Source organism: Calypte anna, chromosome 18 (genome assembly GCF_003957555.1).
Source record: "Calypte anna isolate BGI_N300 chromosome 18, bCalAnn1_v1.p, whole genome shotgun sequence".
Lineage (NCBI taxonomy): Eukaryota > Metazoa > Chordata > Aves > Apodiformes > Trochilidae > Calypte > Calypte anna.
In genome coordinates this window covers 5,415,858-5,434,174 of record NC_044263.1, presented here as the reverse complement: position 1 = coordinate 5,434,174, position 18,317 = coordinate 5,415,858, and the positions used below count along the sequence as shown (strand labels likewise).

Sequence of the window (18,317 nt, the reverse complement as noted above, 5' to 3'; positions counted from 1 at the left end):
GAACATGCAATGCTTATTCTTTGGATAGAACCTTCAGATAAAATTTATTGTATGACTAATGCAGAAGTGGTATGGGTAATTCTATTCTCTTGCAAACAATAAGGATTCTTAAATGAAATCCCATGTTGAGGATGTAGTGTTAGACATCTTTAACAGTGGCTGAAACACTCTAAGGATTTTTAATTGGGTGAATTTAAATAAGTAAGCAAAAATGTACACCTTAAAGAGTTCAAGATAATGGTTAAAATAAAACAGTAAACTTCTTTCTTTCCATGTGAAAATCTCTACAATTTTTTATTATCCAGGCATTCATTATCTAGAGCTCGATAAAGGACTAGGCAGTGATTAGAAAAGAAGAGACAGAAATGAAAGAGACAGAATTTCACATTTTGTGCAATTCTCTTTCACTTCACAGCATGAGAGGCCTTTACTCTTCACCTTCCACCTTTTTGCCAACTTCACGACTCTTTGCTCGGAGCTTGTTGACCTGTGACTCTGCAATGTCAGCCCGCTCCTCGGCTTCCTCCAGCTCGTGCTGGATCTTGCGGAACTTGGAGAGGTTGACATTGGATAATTCCTCCTGTGCACATAGGAAGAGAGATAAATATGTTTTAAAATGTTTAATAATATTTCTCCTGTAATACTGCAATGGACATCGTGTGGTATTTTGCCCTCACATAATGAAGGAAAAAAAAAAAGGGAAGAGTGTGAATAAGCATTACATTATTTCTAATACTTCTAGAGAGAATCCAAAGAAAAAGCTTAAATGATAAATGTTTAGATGGCTAGTAAGATATATAAGGAATCCCATTCTGAATATGAAGTGCTAATGTACTTTGAAAATTCGAATAAATATACATTATTGCAGTTATTTCCACTTTGCATTTACTTACTGCCATAAAGTTATGTATTACAGTTCTGAAGTGGTTGTTTTTTTTTTTGTTCAAGGCAGAGATATGAAATAATGAACATAAAAGGAAGCAGAGACCTACTCCCCCAGTTATGACCTGAGCCTTTACTGCTCTTCCCAGTGATGCAATAATGCTCACAGAAAATGTATTCTGCTGCCATCTAGACCCCCAAATTGTTCACCAGAACAGCTGTTCATTCCAAAACAATAAAAAAGTTGGAGTGGAGCTATACAGGGGAAAGCAGCTACACAGAATTCCATCTCCAGCTGACTGGAGACTGGTGGCACACAGGAAAACTTACAGCCTCTTCAGCTTGTCTCTTGTACGCTTTCACTTTCATTTGAAGTTTGTCCACCAGATCCTGCAGCCTGAGAGCGTTTTTCCTGTCTTCCTCAGACTAAAGAGAAGGCCAAGAAAGAGAAGCATGTAATTGCCCCTCCCGTTTAAATACTCTGCATAAAACAGAGAATCACATTCATGATAAGACAACTGCTGTCCAGTAAGGCAGACATAAAAAACCAGATCTTCTTGACACGCTCAGAAAGATAATTCATACTGTTGTTCAAAGTCTCCTTTTTAACTGTGTGGCTCAGGACATTGAGAATTCCCTAAGTGATACATTTGGGCTTTCTATAAGAAAAGAGGTGTGAGCTCAAGGAGTCCTCCTGCCTTACCTGGTAGGTCAGCTCCTTCACCCTCCTCTCGTACTTGCGCACACCCTTCACAGCTTCAGCGCTGCGCTTCTGCTCAGCATCAACCTCCCCTTCCAGCTCCCGCACCTGCAATGACAAGTCCACTTTAGAGCTTCCCTGATGGCTGCACACCTGACATGGCTGCTCATGCACAAACAAAAGCCCTACGCACCCTGGCCTCCAGCTTCTGGATCTGCTTCTTGCCTCCCTTCAGAGCCAACTGCTCAGCCTCATCCAGACGAAGCTGCAGATCCTTCACTGTCTGGTCCAGGTTCTTCTTCATCCTCTCCAGATGGGCGCTGGTGTCCTGCTCCTTCTTCAGCTCTTCTGCCATCATGGCTGCCTGATGAGAGGGCAAAATCTTATTATAGTTGGAGACATTTTTTTAATGAATACAGCCACCATCATCACTGAAACCCTCCCCATCTCACATCTGTGATGGCCTTCTTGGCCTTCTCTTCAGCATTGCGGGCTTCCTGGATTGTATCTTCCATTTCACTCTGAATTTGGGAAATATCTGTTTCCAGCTTCTTCTTGGTGTTGATCAAGCTGGTGTTCTGTTGAGCAGCAGATGTTTGTTTTGTTAGCTCGTTATTTCAAATAAAGAACATTTCAGGATTTTGAATAATTTCAGACATAATTTTGTGAAAATATGATCCCACAGATTGCTTTTTTTTTCCCCCCTTCAATGATTAGTTGTATTAATTGGAAAAAGAGCACTTCAAATGACCTGCTCTGCATCTCACCCACCAAGAGTGGTACAGAAAAATAGTAGAAATAGAGTGAGGGAAGTCAGTGAAATGCCTTCTCTTCAACATAATTAAGAAAGACTAATTCACTCTTGGAGAACATTTGTAATGTTGGTAGGATGGATTCCTTCCAGAATCTTTTCAGCATTTGAAACCAGATTCTTTTTTTTAGATTTCATCACTTGACTCATGGATTACTGTTATAATGTGTAGCTCATGTCACAGTCTGCTTGACATGGGCTATATCAGAGCCAGGAGTTCATACCTGTTTCTCCCTAGAGTTCAGAAACATCAAGGAGTATCAGGTGTTAAATTTTAACTGAGAAAGTAGTGAATGGTGGTGTAGTCTCAGAGTTTCAGTCCCTGACTTCTCAAATAGCGGACCATTTGGGTTGTGTGACTAAAAATCTTGACCCCTCTAAGTGTCCTTCCCTGGGACATTGTGTTAGTATGCAAAGAAAGTAGAAGCATGGGTATCATTGAATCAACCTGGGAACACAGACACTGTACACACTTCTTCAGTAAAAAACTCTTACTGTTCCACTATGTTTATTTCAGAACAGACTCTCATCTTCAAAGGTGAGCCTCCAATAACACTTGGAATAAAGCATCCAAGTGTTCCCCTACTTACGAAGAGTGTAATTTCTCACCAAGTGACTCACCTGGGTATGGAGAAGCTGTACACGTTCACTTGCATCCATCAGTTCCTGCTCAGCTGCCTTTCTACACCTCTCTGTTTGTTCTAGTGCTGCCCGTAGCTCCTCAATTTCAGCCTGCAGCAGGTTTGCTCTGCGCTCCACCATGGCCACCTGCTCCTTTAGGTCCTGTTGTGCCCTGAGGGCATCATCCAGGTGTATCTGGGTATCCTGTAGATCCATTGAAAGAAATTTTGAGCAGATTCAGAGTTGTTTGGCATGGAGAATATTAGGTCAGATATTTCTCTGCAGGCACCTTTTGTTAAACAAACCTTGAGCACTCCCTGTGTGTTCCTCAGGTTCTTTTGTGCCTCTGCAGCCTGGCGATTGGCATGGCTGAGCTGAATCTCCATTTCATTCAGGTCTCCTTCCATCTTCTTCTTCAGCCGCAGTGCTTCATTCCTGCTCCTGATCTCAGCATCCAGGGTGCTCTGCAAAGACTCCACGACTCGGAGGTGGCTTCTCTTCAATTGATCAATCTCCTCATCTTTCTCTGCTATCTTCCTGTCAACCTCAGACTTCACCTGGTTGAGCTCAAGCTGGAGGCGCAGAATCTTCCCCTCTTCATGTTCAAGGGAGGCCTGGACAACAAAAAATTAAAATACTTTTTATGAAGCAAATGTTGGACCAGAAGCTCTCAATGAGAAGGAGAGATGTATTTAGATAATGCCTTTTTATACAAACACTCTTTTCCTCTTGCGCCTGGGAATTATGTCCCAGTGCTCATTAGTCAGAGATCCAAGACATATATGAGAGCAACAAATGATGCTGTGTACCTCAGCTTCCTCCAGGGAGGCCTGGAGTTCAGATTTCTCCTGCTCAATCTGCTTCTTGATTTTCTCCAGCTCATGGATTGCCTTTCCGCCCCCAGCAATCTGCTCCGTGAGGTCAGAAATCTCCTCTGGGGGAGCAAAGACCAATGTCATGGTCAGGCAGAGAGATGGATGGGAAGGGCCCTGCCACACCAAGGTGACAGGCATCTCTGCAGACCTGTGGCCACAGAGCTGTGTGGAGTGCTGGGTAGTGGTGGTCAGTGAGAAGGCCCTGCCAGCAGCAGAGGGCCAGCGCAGAGCTACTAAGATGATTAAGGGAGTGGAACATCTCCCTTATGAGGAAAGGCTGAGGGAGCTGGGTCTCTTTAGTTTGGAGAAAAGGAGACTGAGGGGTGACCTCATCAATGTTTTCAAATATGTAAGGAGTAAGTGTCAGGGAGATGGAGTTAGGCTTTTCTCAGTGATGACCAGTGATAGGACAAGGGGTAATGGATGTAAATTGGAGCACAGGAGGTTCAAGTTGAATATTCGAAAAAATTTTTTTACTGTAAGGGTGACAGAGCCCTGGAACAGGCTGCCCAGGGGGGTCGTGGAGTCTCCTTCACTGGAGACATTCAAAACCCGCTTGGACACGTTCCTGCACGATGTACTCTAGGTGGCCCTGCTCTGGCAGGGGGGGTTGGACTAGATGATCTTTCGAGGTCCCTTCTAACCCCTAGGATTCTATGACTTACGCTGCAAGTTCTTGTTCTCACGCTTCAGTGTCTCCAGGTGGTCCAAAGACTCCTCATAGGCGTTCTTCATCTTAAAGAGCTCCGTGCTGAGCGAGCGAGACTCCTTCTGGGAGGCTTCCAGCTCAGCCTGCGTTTCCTCATACTTCTGCTTCCATTCTGCCAGGATCTGAAGAGAAATGGGGCGTGAGTATGGAGGTGACAATCAGGAGGGGAGGCTCTGCCCAGGCTCTGCCCTCCCCTCTCCAGGGCTGGAGCCCAAAAGACCTTGTCAAAGTTCCTCTGCTTCTTATCCAGAGCTGCGCAGGCAGAGTTTGATCTCTCCACATCTATCATCAAGTCCTCCACTTCATTCTGCAGCCTCTGCTTTGTCTTTTCCAGGGAAGCACATTTGGCATTGACAGCTTCAACATGTTCCTCTGCATCCTGCAGGCGCTGTGCCAGCTTCTTCCTGGGAGGAGGAAAGCACAGGTCCATGTAAGTGGGGAAATGGGATCTTGTGGTGTGCAGTCAGGATGTTTTTCACAACATCACATTTAGCCACTTGGTAGTGTGTGATCCCCGTTTGTGTAGACGTGTAGGAACTCTCCCATCCAGCTGCTCTATTTCTATGGCTGTATCCTGGGCTACAGCAATTGAGACTCTTCTCTTTACCCTGCTGTTCACATCAGCATCCCTCTGCTATTCCCCATCTGAAGAGCTTTGCTGATCCTGCCTTTCCCCGTTGTGCTTTCCCCAATTGCTCTCATCCTGGCACCATGGCCAGAATTAGAGCAGTGGATTGTTTCAGGGAACATCACAGTGGTCTCCTGAAACTTCTGTTCTCAGTCTCTCCCAGTCTTCCTCACCCTCCCCACATACTTGGCCTCCTCCAGCTCCTCTGTGCGCTGAATAGCATCTGTCTCATATTTGGTTCTCCACTGGGCCACTTCACTGTTGGCCTTGGACAGGGCACGCTGCAGCTCCCCCTTGGCCTCCTGCTCCTCCTCGTACTGTTCCCGCAGCAAGTCACAGTCGTGGCGAGCAGACTGCAGGGCGTGGGCCAGGGCGTTCTTGGCCTTCAGGAAAAGTAGTAGTGTTAGAAAAATGGAAATATCTTGTAAAAGAATTACTGGATAATGTGCAGAAAAGAGGGAGAAGAGCTTGCTTGGGGAGACTTGCACTGAATTACATATATGTGCTTTTCGTCCCTCTCATCTTTTTGATTTTGCAATTTCATATGTATCTGAAACTTTCATCTGTATCTGAAAGACAGGATTTGGGGAGCCTTCTTACCTTTATCTCTTCCTCTAGGTGCCTCTTGAGTTCTTCAATCTGTTGGGTAAATCCTTGCTTGCCTCTTGACAATTGAGAAATAAGAGCGTCTTTTTCCTCCACCTGTCGCGAATATTCACCTGGGATGGTTCGGATGAGTAAAAGAACCTTCTTATTACTTATTTAGAACTATTGAAATTGATATTTAAATGCACATAATATTGTTTGGCTAATACATTTTTCTTTCTTTCATGGAATCGTAATCACTAATACCTATCTTTATCTCTGAGTATGCTGAAACATTTGTCCTAGAGGCATAAATGAGATATATCGTGCCCCTTATCCAACATCTAGCTAGTAAGTCCCACATCTTACTATGTTACACTAAGTCAAGTGAACACTTCAAGCCTTGAGCTTACAGAAGGAGTATATGTGCTCAGGTATATCGCTGACCTCTGCTGAATATCCCCTGGGAAGTAGAAGGATGAAGTTTAGTTTATGAGAGATTATTTGTTTAAAACTTCAATGACAGAATCAGAACAGTCTAGGTTGGAAGGGATCTTGAAGGTCATCCAGTCCTCTCTGTCTTGGGAAAGGGAGACTAGATGAGACTATCTAGCACCCTGTCCTTTCATGTCTCGAGAACCTCCAATGATGGGGACCCTACCACAGTGGTGAGGAGGTTGTTCCACAGACTGTTCTTTCCAGTCCCTGAATCATGTTACTGGTCCTGCTCCAGGATGTCTGTTTCTTTGATAATGGGGAATTTAGCACTGGAAACTGTATTCCAGATGTGACCTCACCTGTGGGGTGAAGGATCAGCCTCTGTTAACCTGCTGTCAGCCTTCTTTGTCTCAAGAGGACATTTCTTGACCAGGTTTAACTTGGTTTCCACTAAGACCTTCAGGTCCTTTTGACCTTTTTTTTTTTTTTTCTTCTTTTTTTTTTCTTTTTAAAGCTACAGGTCATATACGGATCTATATGTTAAAAACATAAATGTCTTACCAGTTTCTGTTTGTAGACGAGCTCTTTGTGCACTAATGTCATTAATTGTGCGCTGTTGTTCCTCCTCCTTTCTCTTGATCTCACTGAGTTGATCTTCTAGGGAACGACACATCTTCTCCAGATTTGCCTATTTGCATTAAGAAAAGAATCAAACATGACTGGAGATTCAACATATAACTACTGAGAATCTCAAGTCCTTTGAAGGATAAAAAAAAAAGAAACCAAAGCTTTAGAATTATACTCAAAATGTCTCAGCAAATATATCTTTCTATGAAAATTGGATACCTATTTTGAACACTTATATAATTTATTAATGTATACTCATTTTTTTCAGTAGATAAAAAGGCTGATGGTATACTGTAACATGAGAAAATAATTTAACTTTCTGTTCATCTCATACTGATTTTTGTCATTAAAGTATTTAAGGCAGGAAAGGAAATACAGGAATAAAAAGGAAAGGGCTGGGTAAGACTAATTCCTATTATAGAAAAAATGAAAAAACTTACAAGGGCAGTGTCTTACATTTCACAGCTGTAATAGTCTGAACCATGCAATGAGACCGTATATATCCTTAGGTGCTTCAGATCAGATTTTTAACTCTCACCCAAAGGAGAGAACATATTATTATAATAATACTGAAATATTTAAAATCAAATTCAAGATGTAGAGTGTAGCTATTCATGATGAATAGTTTCAAGTTTCAAGTATGAATAACATAATTTCTATGTTAAAATATAAATACTCGATTAAGTTTGAATTACTACAAAGAACTATTTCAGTGCCTTGGCTTTGGAGACAGACTCCATGTTACTGGCCAGGTCATCAATCTCCATCTTCAGCTCACTCTTCTCCTTCTCCAGCTTCTGCTTCACCCGTTGCAGGTTGTCAATCTGCTCCCCAAGCTCAGCCGTGCTGTCCGCGTGCTTCTTCCGCAGGGCGGCAGCTGTGGCTTCGTGCTGCAGCGTGGCCTCTTCCAGGTCACGGCGCATCTTCTGAAATTCTGCCTCACGCTTCTTGTTCATCTCAATCTGAGCTGAGGTAGCTCCTCCTGCTTCTTCCAGGCGCTCGCTGATCTCCTCTAGCTCCCTGGAGAGGTCAGCCCGCTGCTTCTCTGCTTTTGCCCGAGACGTTCGCTCTGCCTCAATTTCCTCCTCCAGTTCCTCAATACGAGCCTGGGGAACATTGGGAACAGCCCTTCACACCTATGCCTTTGTCCCAGTTGATGGCTTTTGGATGGGTTGAAAGAAGGAACAGAGACTCACCTGCAGCTCCTTGATCTTCTTCTGGAATTGCATGCCCAGGGCTTGCTCATCCTCAATTTTGCTCTGGATCTGGCTGATTTCAAAGTCTTTCCTTGGGGCAAGGCAAATCCTTTTAGTTCCTGAACAAAACCACCCAAGTGCACCAGCCCAGCCCTCAGGTGTCCCACAGCCATACTTACTTCTTCAGTTTCTCATCGAGCTGCTGTTTATCATTTTCCAGATCCATTATGTTGTCATGGGACAGCTTCAGGTCTCCTTCCAGTTTCCTCTTGGCTCTCTCAAGGTCCATGCGCAGTTTCTTCTCTTGCTCCAGGGACCCTTCCAGCTACAACAAACAAGACCATCCATGTTCTACCAGCCGGTCTAACTCCACACCTGTCCTGTTCTTGCTCTATGCCTGTGTGCTTACATCATCCACTTGCTGCTCCAGCTTGGTCTTTGCTTTGGTCAGAGTATTGACTTTGTCCTCTTCTACCTGCAGGTCATCCAGCGTCTGCTGATGGGCCTCTTGGAGGGCTTTCTTCTCTTTTGTCAGCTTCACAATGGTCTCATCCAGGGTTGCCATTTCCTCTGTGAGGTTTTTCACCTTTGAGAAGAAGGGAGCAAGTGTAAATAAAGGAAGTTGAGACATAAGTCTTGTAACAGCACAGTGGCCTTGAGTGAGGTTTGCATGAACAGTTCTGCCTCATACCTTGTTTTCAGTGGCATGTTTTTCCTTCTCAACCTTGGCCAGTGTTAGCTCAAGGTCATCAATATCTTTCTTCAGCTCTGAACATTCATCCTCCAGTTTTCTCTTCTTGGCTGTCAGCTCAGCATTAATCTCTTCTTCATCTTCTGCTCTCTCTGTCAGCTCCTTAATTTTGGCTTCCAGTTGGATTTTAGTTTTGATGAGCTGGTCACATCTTTCCTCAGCATCAGCCAAACCATCAGCTTCCTACACATGATAAATTTAAATAATATATTATTTATACAGGTTTTTTTTTTCATACTGATTTTCAAAAATGTAGTACTCTTCTCAATGCAGCTTTACAATGTCCTTTATAGGTAATGCATTTCAAGAATACAAGAATCTTTTTGTTTTCTACTCTGTCCAGCCCCCAGAAAATCTGAAGTATTTTATCATACTATAAATATAACATCTAAACTTCTTTTGTGGTTTGGTTTTCTTATGGTTTTTCTCTCCTTAAACTTTGCTCTTGTAGCTCCAACATTGATTTTGAAGCCTTGAAATCAGATTTGATAGTATCTCCTTTGTAACTTCATTTTACTTATGTTGCATTGGACTGGAATGGAAACTTGCATAGAGTTCTGATGAACAAAACTATGTCGTCAGATATGTTCTTAAAATAAGCACTGGTTTGGGATAATGTGTCTATTACTGAGACATTTGGTATCATTTTATGCAAGACATTAGAAACCAAAAACATTAGCAATACTCACAGCCTGCACTTGGAGCTGCAGGTCATTTTTCTCCTGCACCAGTTTCACCATTTTCTCCTCCAGCTCCTTCCTTTTGGCCTCAGACTTCGCAAGCTCTTCCTTGGTTTTCTCAAACTCTTCCTTCATGTTGGCCATTTCCTTCTCAGATTCTGCACTCTTCAGCAAGGGCTTGATCTTGAAGAACAGCTTCATCCAGGGCCAGTGCTTCACATTCATGAAAGACCGCACATTGTACTGGATGCAGAAGATGGACTCCCTGAAATGTAAATAAAATATAAATTATGTTACATACTTTTGAATTTATAATACATACTTGTCTATACAGACATATTACATGAAGGCCGATGTATAGTAATTTATATTATAGTACTGTATCTCGGTGTGTGTAAAAATATATTATATAGTATAAATTATATATTTCCTAATACTATTATATATATATATACACACACAATACAGGTATCTCTAAAGATAACTCCTTAGTGTGATGTAGATCATTAATCTGTATGGACATTTTGAAGTCTAGATGTTTGTCACATTCTCACAGGTAAAGAAAAAGAAAACCTCTAGAAGTTGAATTGATCCCTTTCATAAAACTTATTCAAGAGAAGAGCATACTTGTACTAGAAGTGTTTCTCACCTTCAGTTATAATGGTGCAGTAAAATAATTAACTTAGACTAGATAACTGGTTTCTGGACATATGATGTAGCCATTTACTGAATTTATTAAAAAAATAGTGTAGAGGGTGATGTAGGTTTGAAACAGTAATTTTTTCTACAAGTGAGATTATTGCTTTTCCTACTGCCAGGTTATCCTCCCAAATACGTCCATATGGTAAACCGAATTAATGAGAACAAATGAGACTTGTAAAGAAGCAGCTTATTTTCAGTTTTGCCAATGAGATTTGGCCCAGCAAGCCAAATAAGTATCTACCTCCTCTCCATCATTTTCTTGAACTCCACTCTCATCAGGAAGCCCCTGCACCTTGCCTGTGTGCGGGTGATGAGCTGGGCCAGCTTCTCATCTCTCATCTCCTCCAGGAGTCCCAGTAGCCCAGCTTTGAAGAACACCTTGAGATAGGGAATGTTGCAGTACATTATGTCAGGTATTTCAAGCACAGTACATAATGTCAGGTATAATATGCACATATATATGTGCATGTATGTATGCATGTATGTATGCGTGTATGCACAGTACATCAGTCAAGCAGCATTTGTACCTTGGTGTGACCAAATTTATATTGGGTGTGGTCCACATCGATGGATCCAAGGAGCTTCTCAGAAGCCTTCTTGCTGTCAATGAACTGTCCCTCTGGGATGGCACTGGCATTAAGCACCTTATACCTGCAGGAAGAAGAATATAAAGAAGTTCAGATAGGAATCTGATTCAGTCAAACTTGTAGTGATGATGCCATTGTCAAGAATCAAGAGTGGACAAATGTGAATATGGCTGAACTCTGTTCTATTGTTTAGAAATAATATTTTCATGGGTAAATGTGTTTTCAGGAAAAAAACACCTTACATTTTCCTCAGTCCAGAAATTGACACAGAATGGGTACTGATTTCCGTAAGTAACAGCTGACATATTTCACATGCTCTAGTATCCAATGCTCTCCAAATGTGATCTTTATGTGCAAGAAAAAAATATGTGGAGAGGTAAAGAAATTCTTCATCGTAAATAGTGGCAGTACAAACTCTCTGGGTATTTTCCAGCTGATATAGAATATGATGCAAGATTTTTTATTTTATTTGTGGTTTGTTTGTTTCGGTTTGGTTTGTTTTTTTTCCCCAACAAGTTAGTCTAGAGTATTTTCTAGGTTTTTTGTTGACATTTCTGTGCTAATGACTGAAAGTGATTCTACACTTGCTACCCAGAAGTTAACTAAGTCTAAGCTAGTCAACTTCATTTCTGGATAGATAATTTAAAAATGCTTTACCCCATGGCAGAATATGAACAAAGGAGTAAATAAATGCCCATTGAAAATTCTTATTCTTTTGTTAGCTGTAGAAAGAGACTGGATTATTACCTTGGACAATTCACTTTTGTATGCCTAAAGGTAGGTACAATCTACTTCTCCCATAACTGCCACAGTGGTTAAAACTATTAGGAAGTGTACATCATTAAGCACTGGTGGATATGTTGGAGGGTGTATGACATGGAATCTGACCTCTGTTTAAAGTCTGCATAGGGGATTCTGCTGGGGAATCCTTTCCTGCAAATTCTGATCCCTTCTAGCACACCATTACACCGCAGCTGATGCAGCACCAGCTCGTGTTCCATGGCACCTAGTAAACGACATAATGAATTCATTGTACTACACAGAGAAGAACACATTTATCGTATATTTAAATGTTAACAACTTACCTGGTGTTTTTGTTTCATTAGGAATAAGGCATCGCACAAAATGGGGATGTGTGCTCCGCAGGTTGCTCATCAGCTTGTTTAAGTTTTCCTTAAGAGCAAGAGCAACAACTTGCTTTAGAAAATGACACTTAGACAACCTCAGTACTAGATGGAGTGAAGGCACTGTGATAAAACCATGAACAGTACTGTTTTGTTTTTTTTTTTAGTACAGCTTTTTTTCTGAAAGATTACTTCCAAGGATTCAACGAGAATCCTTCTTTATTATGAAACACGTGGCTTTTTCATTTCTGAACATGAAAATTTTATATATTAGATGACTCTAAATCTCTTCTGAAATTAATTTTCTGTATCTTTTTCAAAATGCAGTAAAATTTATAATGATTATTCTACAATACCCGGAAAAGAGCCGAAACAGTCTGGAAGGAAGAACCCTTCTTCTTAGCGCCCTTCTTGCCACCGCCACTACTCTCTAAACAAAAATATTTTTTAAAAAAGAAATTGATAACAAAAGCACATGATTAGAATCTGAAAAACTTTGTGTGTTCATCTTAAAATAATACAAAATGTAATAGTATAAGAATTGTAATTGTGTAAAAATTTGCAACTGTATACAATGTTTAAAGTTACAATGAGAGCCTTGATTTTTTTCAGATGAAAGCAGAAAAACATCTGATGGCTGAAGTTAAGAAAGGGCAAACAGGAAATGTAACATTTTGCAAAGTAAGTTATTTGAATTAAATCCCTATTGAATAGACTAAGTGTAGTCGTTATGAATTTTTACATTAAAGAGTATGAATAAATTTAGTAGCACGTTGGTCTTTGTGTTAATGTTTTAGTACAGCTTCCTGATCCTAACTATTAAGGTCCCTAGAGAAATGTAATATCCTTTATTAGTCTAAGTGACTAAGATGTATAAGTAGATGACATTTCATGTTTCTAATTTTTGAAATGTTAGTATTACTGCAAAATATTACTGCAATTTTTTTTTCCTGTGAAAAATATACTTGAACTGAATTCAAAGAAATCACCTGCTTCTGCCCCACCAGCAGAGGCAAAGAGTAAGGCCAGTGTCTTCAAAGATGATTTCTGGTACAGCCCCACAACAGTTTCATTCAGAGGGTCCTTGTTCTTCTCCAGCCATCCAGCAATGTTGTAGTCCACTGTGCCAGCATAATGCACCAGGGAGAAGTGGGCCTCAGCCTTGCCTTTACCAGGTTTGGGTTTCTGGAAGTTGTTGGACTTGCCCAGATGCTGGTCATAGAGCTTGTTCTTGAAAGAAGTGTCAGTTGCCTTGGGGAACATGCACTCCTCTTCCAGGATGGAGAAGATGCCCATGGGCTGGAAGAAATAGGAACATGTAAGGGAAGAAAATGTGGAAGCAAAAAGCAGAGATAATGTATATCAGGGAGAGGCATGGAAGATAAAAGTCCTTCAAAAAGTCCTTCTCAGAATGTGTAGTCTTATTTTTTTCCAGAAAGGGCATTTTGTTAGTGGATATGCCATTAGTTATATGAAAACACGCTCACTCATAAGTTTCAAGGTTGTGATGTAATAAAGTATTAGTAGCATACCGATTTGGAGAAGAATTTACACTTCCTAAATGCTTTTTCTTGGAAACAAGATGGAAAACTTCTTCAAACATACCAAAATTGAAGCTGCTCAATGTATTTACTCAATCATCATGCATATAAAAATACCGCACACATTTGACTATGAAGAGTGACTCAGACTGAAATTTTGTCCCCATATAAATCATGTGTACTACACAACAGAATCCCATAGGCAATGAAATAAAAGACAAAATACAAAATTCTTTAAGCCCAGAAAAAAACATGCTGAGTTCCACACATTAACAGTGGTCTAAATTGTGCATTGAGGTTTCCTTTTATGTTTCACATCTAAAAAGCTATTAAGTTGTATTGGGTCCAGAAACCTTCTCAATGAGCTCAATGCAGGCAGCCAGGTCCATCCCAAAGTCAATGAACTCCCAGTCAATTCCTTCTTTCTTGTACTCCTCCTGCTCCAGCACGAACATGTGGTGGTTGAAGAACTGTTGCAGTTTCTCATTGGTGAAGTTGATGCACAGCTGCTCCAGGCTGTTGAACTGCAGAATGCAAAGAGATTTCACTTTCCCAGGAACACTTTCCATCTTTGAACAGGTTTTATTTTCAACCCATTAAGATGTCCATGATTTGGGGCCTGAATTTCTAGCCATGAAACTGAACAAGTGACTGGCATATTCCATCCTCTGCATTATCTCCCCTACTGTCTCAACATGATTCTGAGCTCTGAAAAGCTGCAGAGCTTACTCCAAGTCCAACTTTTATTCTACTTGAGTTGTGTACACTTTCAATCTATTCCCAAGATTTCAGAGGGAATCTGGCTTCAGTATCAGAAAAATTTTCTTTCAACATGGGATGTTTTAACGTGTTCAAAATCTGTCTCTGCTACTACCTATGAGTTTTTCAGCATTTTCTTGTCAGTTCTAAATGCAATTCCCTTCTGCATGTAACAATAGACATCTACAAAAACTTGCAGTCCTTGTGTAGAATATGTACTATGAGAACCAGAAAGCAATAAAGCAATCCATAAAAAAAAAAAAAAAGAAAAGGCAAAACTATTCCAGTTTCTTAATGACTCTTCCAGGAAACCTGTATAAAGAATGTCCTCTTACATCAAAGATCTCAAAGCCAGCGATGTCCAGGACACCAATGAAGTACTGCCTGGGCTGCTTGGTATCCAGCTGTTGGTTGATGCGAACAACCATCCACAGGAACATCTTCTCAAAGACAGACTTTGCCAAGGCACCAACTGAATTGTATACCTAAAGAAAAGTAAAAGGAAAGTTATCATTCAGGGCAAAAGAAGAAGTTCAAAGTTTTCAATTCATGTAATTTGCTTTCCATCATCCCTTGCTTCTTACCTGCTGCACAGTTTGACCCTTGGTCACATATTCATTCCCCACCTTGACCCGTGGATAACACAGGGCTTTGAGCAGATCTGCTGAGTTCAGACCCATCAGGTAGGCAGCCTTGTCAGCAACTAAGGGAAGAAGCATACAGCAGGATCAAATATTAGCTCTCCAATAGAAAGAACACTGGGCAATTTTATTCTATAGAATAAGTCTATTATATTGAATTATTTATTATTCATTATTATCCAGTTCAAGCATTGTGAGTTGCCTCCAGAACATGGGTTTTGAAGCAGAGCAGCTTCAGGATTCTGGCTTGCACAGCTGCACACCATTAGGAAGTGACTACAGCTGATGGTAAATGATAGTAGCCACCTGTGTTGATAAACTTCAGGCAGTGAGCAAAGTGGCTTCCAGTTCTGTGCCAGCTATGTCAGCACAGCTTGCTTTTCTTCAGCCTAACTCCTACTGTGTCAGCCAGTGGGAGTGGGTTTTAGGCTTCAGTGGACCTTACATTTTGCATAGTTCAAAATAATCTTCATCTTCCACTGAGTTGTGTTCTCCTGGTTAGAACACGCCTATGTTTTCCAGCACATCTGGGGAACTGTGCAGGCTGAGTCAATGGCTCTGAATTCTGCCTGCCTTACTGAGAGTGTTCTGGTGGGTACTGTGCTGTGGGATGTATCATGCTGGTACCTTCTGTGCCGTCCGGCTCTGCCTGCTCCTCACGCTGCTTCTGCTTAAACTTCAGGTTGCCGTAATGCATGACAGCCCCTGTCAGCTTGTAAATAGCTGTCTTCTCATCAGGACTGAAGCCCAGGATGTCAATGGCACTCTACGAAAAGAATCATTAAAGTGAGAGTACCAAGCCTGATAAAGGTCAGGGCCCACCAAAGAAAACTTCTGTGCATTACTTACATCCGTGGCCATCAGCTCTTCCTGGTCATTAATGCTGGGAACAGTGATCTCACCTTGACTCACATAGAGATAGTCATATGGGTTGGTGGTGATCAGTAACATCTCTGAAAAGAAGGACAAAACACAGACAGATCCAATTGAACTGGCATGTGAAGGAACTAGGGGTTGTTCCATAAACCTTTGTCTGGAGAGTTCAGTGATCTTTCCTACCAATTAGCTCCGGCTTCTTGTTGGACATGATCTGGTAAAATATGTGGTAGCTTCTTTCTGCCTTGAGCTGGAAAGTGACTCTGGACTTCTCCAGCAGATCTGGCAAGGATGGTAAGACAGAGTTAGCACAAGAACTGAGGTGGCTGGAAGGAAAGAGATCAGGCCAGGAGGGTCATTTACATGTTTCAATGTCAGCAGAAGCCAGTTTCCCCGTGGCACCAAAATGGATTCGGATGAATTTACCCTGAAAGAAGAAGAAAGGTGGATTGAGATCCATTTAACCAATCCTGCCTGCAAGAATATTCAAGTCACTGTGAAAAAAAGGAGTTTTTTCTTAGGCAGGTACTTACAAAGCGTGAGGAATTGTCGTTCCTGACTGTCTTGGCATTACCAAAAGCCTCCAGCAGTGGGTTGGCACTGATGATTTGATCCTCAAGTGTCCCCTAGAATAAAAATCCCTTTATCATGATACAGCTCCTAAAGAAATTCGGTAGTTGCAGGTTCCTACCCTTAGGACCTCACCTGCATTTTGCCAGATGTCTCCTCTTTCTTCTTGTCCCCACTCGCTGCAATGGTTGCAAAGTACTGGATGACACGCTTTGTGTTCACAGTCTTCCCTGCACCAGATTCTCCGCTGTCAAACCAAAGAGAGAAGCAGAGAGTGTGTGATCAGGCAGGAGGTCCCATGGCACTGGGCAGCCCCACAGGGACCTGAACAGGGAGGTACTTACGTGATCAGGACTGACTGGTTCTCACGATCTGTGGAAGGCAGAATGTAACATAGTGTTAGCAGCTGACCTGGGTAAAGCTGAGATAATTGGGATGTAAAACTCAAAATGGAAGTTGGGCCTTCTCCGAGCTCAAAAAGTAGTAGTAGCCAAGTAGTTCAAAACTGCCTAATTCCCAACAATAGAAAGCTGAAATTGATGCACAGAGCTGTAAGAGGCATGTGGTCCTCATGTTGTCTGTGTCCCACTTGTGTTTCACAATTCTCATCAAGAAATATAATCATACTGCCATAAAAAATAGAGTACTATATTGAATAATAATTCTTTCTGTTCTGTTAGTGGAAAAAAGTAGCTGTTTAGGCAGTTGGTGAGTGTAGAGTTTCATACAATAAAGTGCAAATAAAACACAGTGCTGAATCTATGCATGCTTCTGGGTCAGTTTCACTTCAAATAAATTCCTGCATAAATGAAGTTCTGATTCATACAGCTTATGATGTCTTTAAATGACTTGTCACATGCTACAGTGAGATTAGTGGAGTTTTTAGGTTTACATTGCTGCAGAGGGACTTCAGGCACTCACCAGTGAGCATGAACTGATAGGCATTGTCAGAGATGGAGAAGATGTGTGGAGGGGCCTCCTGGCGCTTCTTGCCTCGGTAGGCCAACACCACCTCCGGGTTGTACACGGGCAGCCACTTGTAGGGGTTGACAGTGACACAGAAGAGACCCGAGTAGGTCTGTGAGGAAAGGAGACAGCCCGTTGGCTCCACTTAGCCTGGCAGAGCAGTTCCTCCTAGCTGCCCAAAGGGAGACTGTGGCTGGTACTTACGTAGATCATCCAGGCTGCATAACGCTCTTTGAGGTTGTACAGCACAGCGGGTTCATGGAGGTGGGTCATCATGGCCATGTCCTCGATTTTATCATACTTGGGAGGGTTCATGGAGAAGATTTGATCTTCCTTCACAGTCAGAGTCTGACAAAATAAAGATACATATCGGTCATCTAAAAGTTCACAGAATGATTAAATTGTATTCTCAAGCTTTGAATTTTTTTTTCGCTCACTTCTCCATCTTCAGTCTTGACAGTGACCTTCCCGGATTCCCTGCTCTGGATTTTGCTTTTCACATAGGATTGTTTTGCATGAACCACGAAGACAGATGACTTGGCATCAAAAGGTTTGTTCTGGGCCTCGATTCTCTCCTTTTCTGACTTTCGGAGGTAGGGAGCTGCCTCCCCAAAGGCAGCCATCTCAGCATCTGATGACATGGCTGCAGTTTACAAGGGGTAATGCAGCAACTATCTGTGAAAGTAGAAAATATATTACAAATGTGCATAATGAAAGAAACATCATACAGCATAGATTAGATGGTGCTCCCGCTGCATGTATCAACTGATCAAATTCACTCTTTCATTTTTCTGCTAATTCAGAGCTCTGTTCTGTAATTTTCTTTTCATTATTTCTCTTTTATACAGTCAGCTCTCCAGGCCTACTGGACAACTCTATTTACAGAATAATGTTTTCTGGTTCGTCATTTATTGATTTGTTAAATCAGCAGGATTGAATTTTTATTTATAGATTTTATTTTATTAAATATTAACATATTATTAAATAAAAATTTATTTATTGATTGTTGATATAACAGATCCTTTCCAATGTCCAGACATCACACTCA

General features: G+C 41.5%; 1 protein-coding gene across 1 annotated transcript; it reads right to left on the bottom strand.

Moving 5' to 3' along the window:
- Positions 1-267: 267 nt before the first annotated feature.
- LOC103529204 (myosin-1B) lies at positions 268-17,910 on the bottom strand. The gene is made up of 38 exons (XM_030461704.1): positions 17,707-17,910; positions 17,474-17,617; positions 17,225-17,381; positions 16,648-16,675; positions 16,439-16,550; positions 16,267-16,359; positions 16,097-16,160; positions 15,917-16,015; positions 15,707-15,810; positions 15,485-15,623; positions 14,801-14,919; positions 14,552-14,701; positions 13,811-13,981; positions 12,906-13,215; positions 12,273-12,346; positions 11,878-11,965; positions 11,681-11,798; positions 10,733-10,856; positions 10,447-10,583; positions 9,513-9,768; positions 8,764-9,006; positions 8,482-8,658; positions 8,252-8,397; positions 8,073-8,163; positions 7,593-7,982; positions 6,811-6,937; positions 5,827-5,945; positions 5,413-5,609; positions 4,819-5,002; positions 4,555-4,720; positions 3,824-3,948; positions 3,320-3,628; positions 3,015-3,218; positions 2,035-2,160; positions 1,776-1,946; positions 1,586-1,690; positions 1,213-1,308; positions 268-580 (listed from the first exon to the last, which is right to left on the bottom strand). The coding sequence occupies exons 1-38, from the start codon at positions 17,908-17,910 to the stop codon at positions 428-430; spliced, it is 5,820 nt and encodes a 1,939-aa protein (XP_030317564.1). The 3' UTR covers positions 268-427.
- Positions 17,911-18,317: the final 407 nt, after the last annotated feature.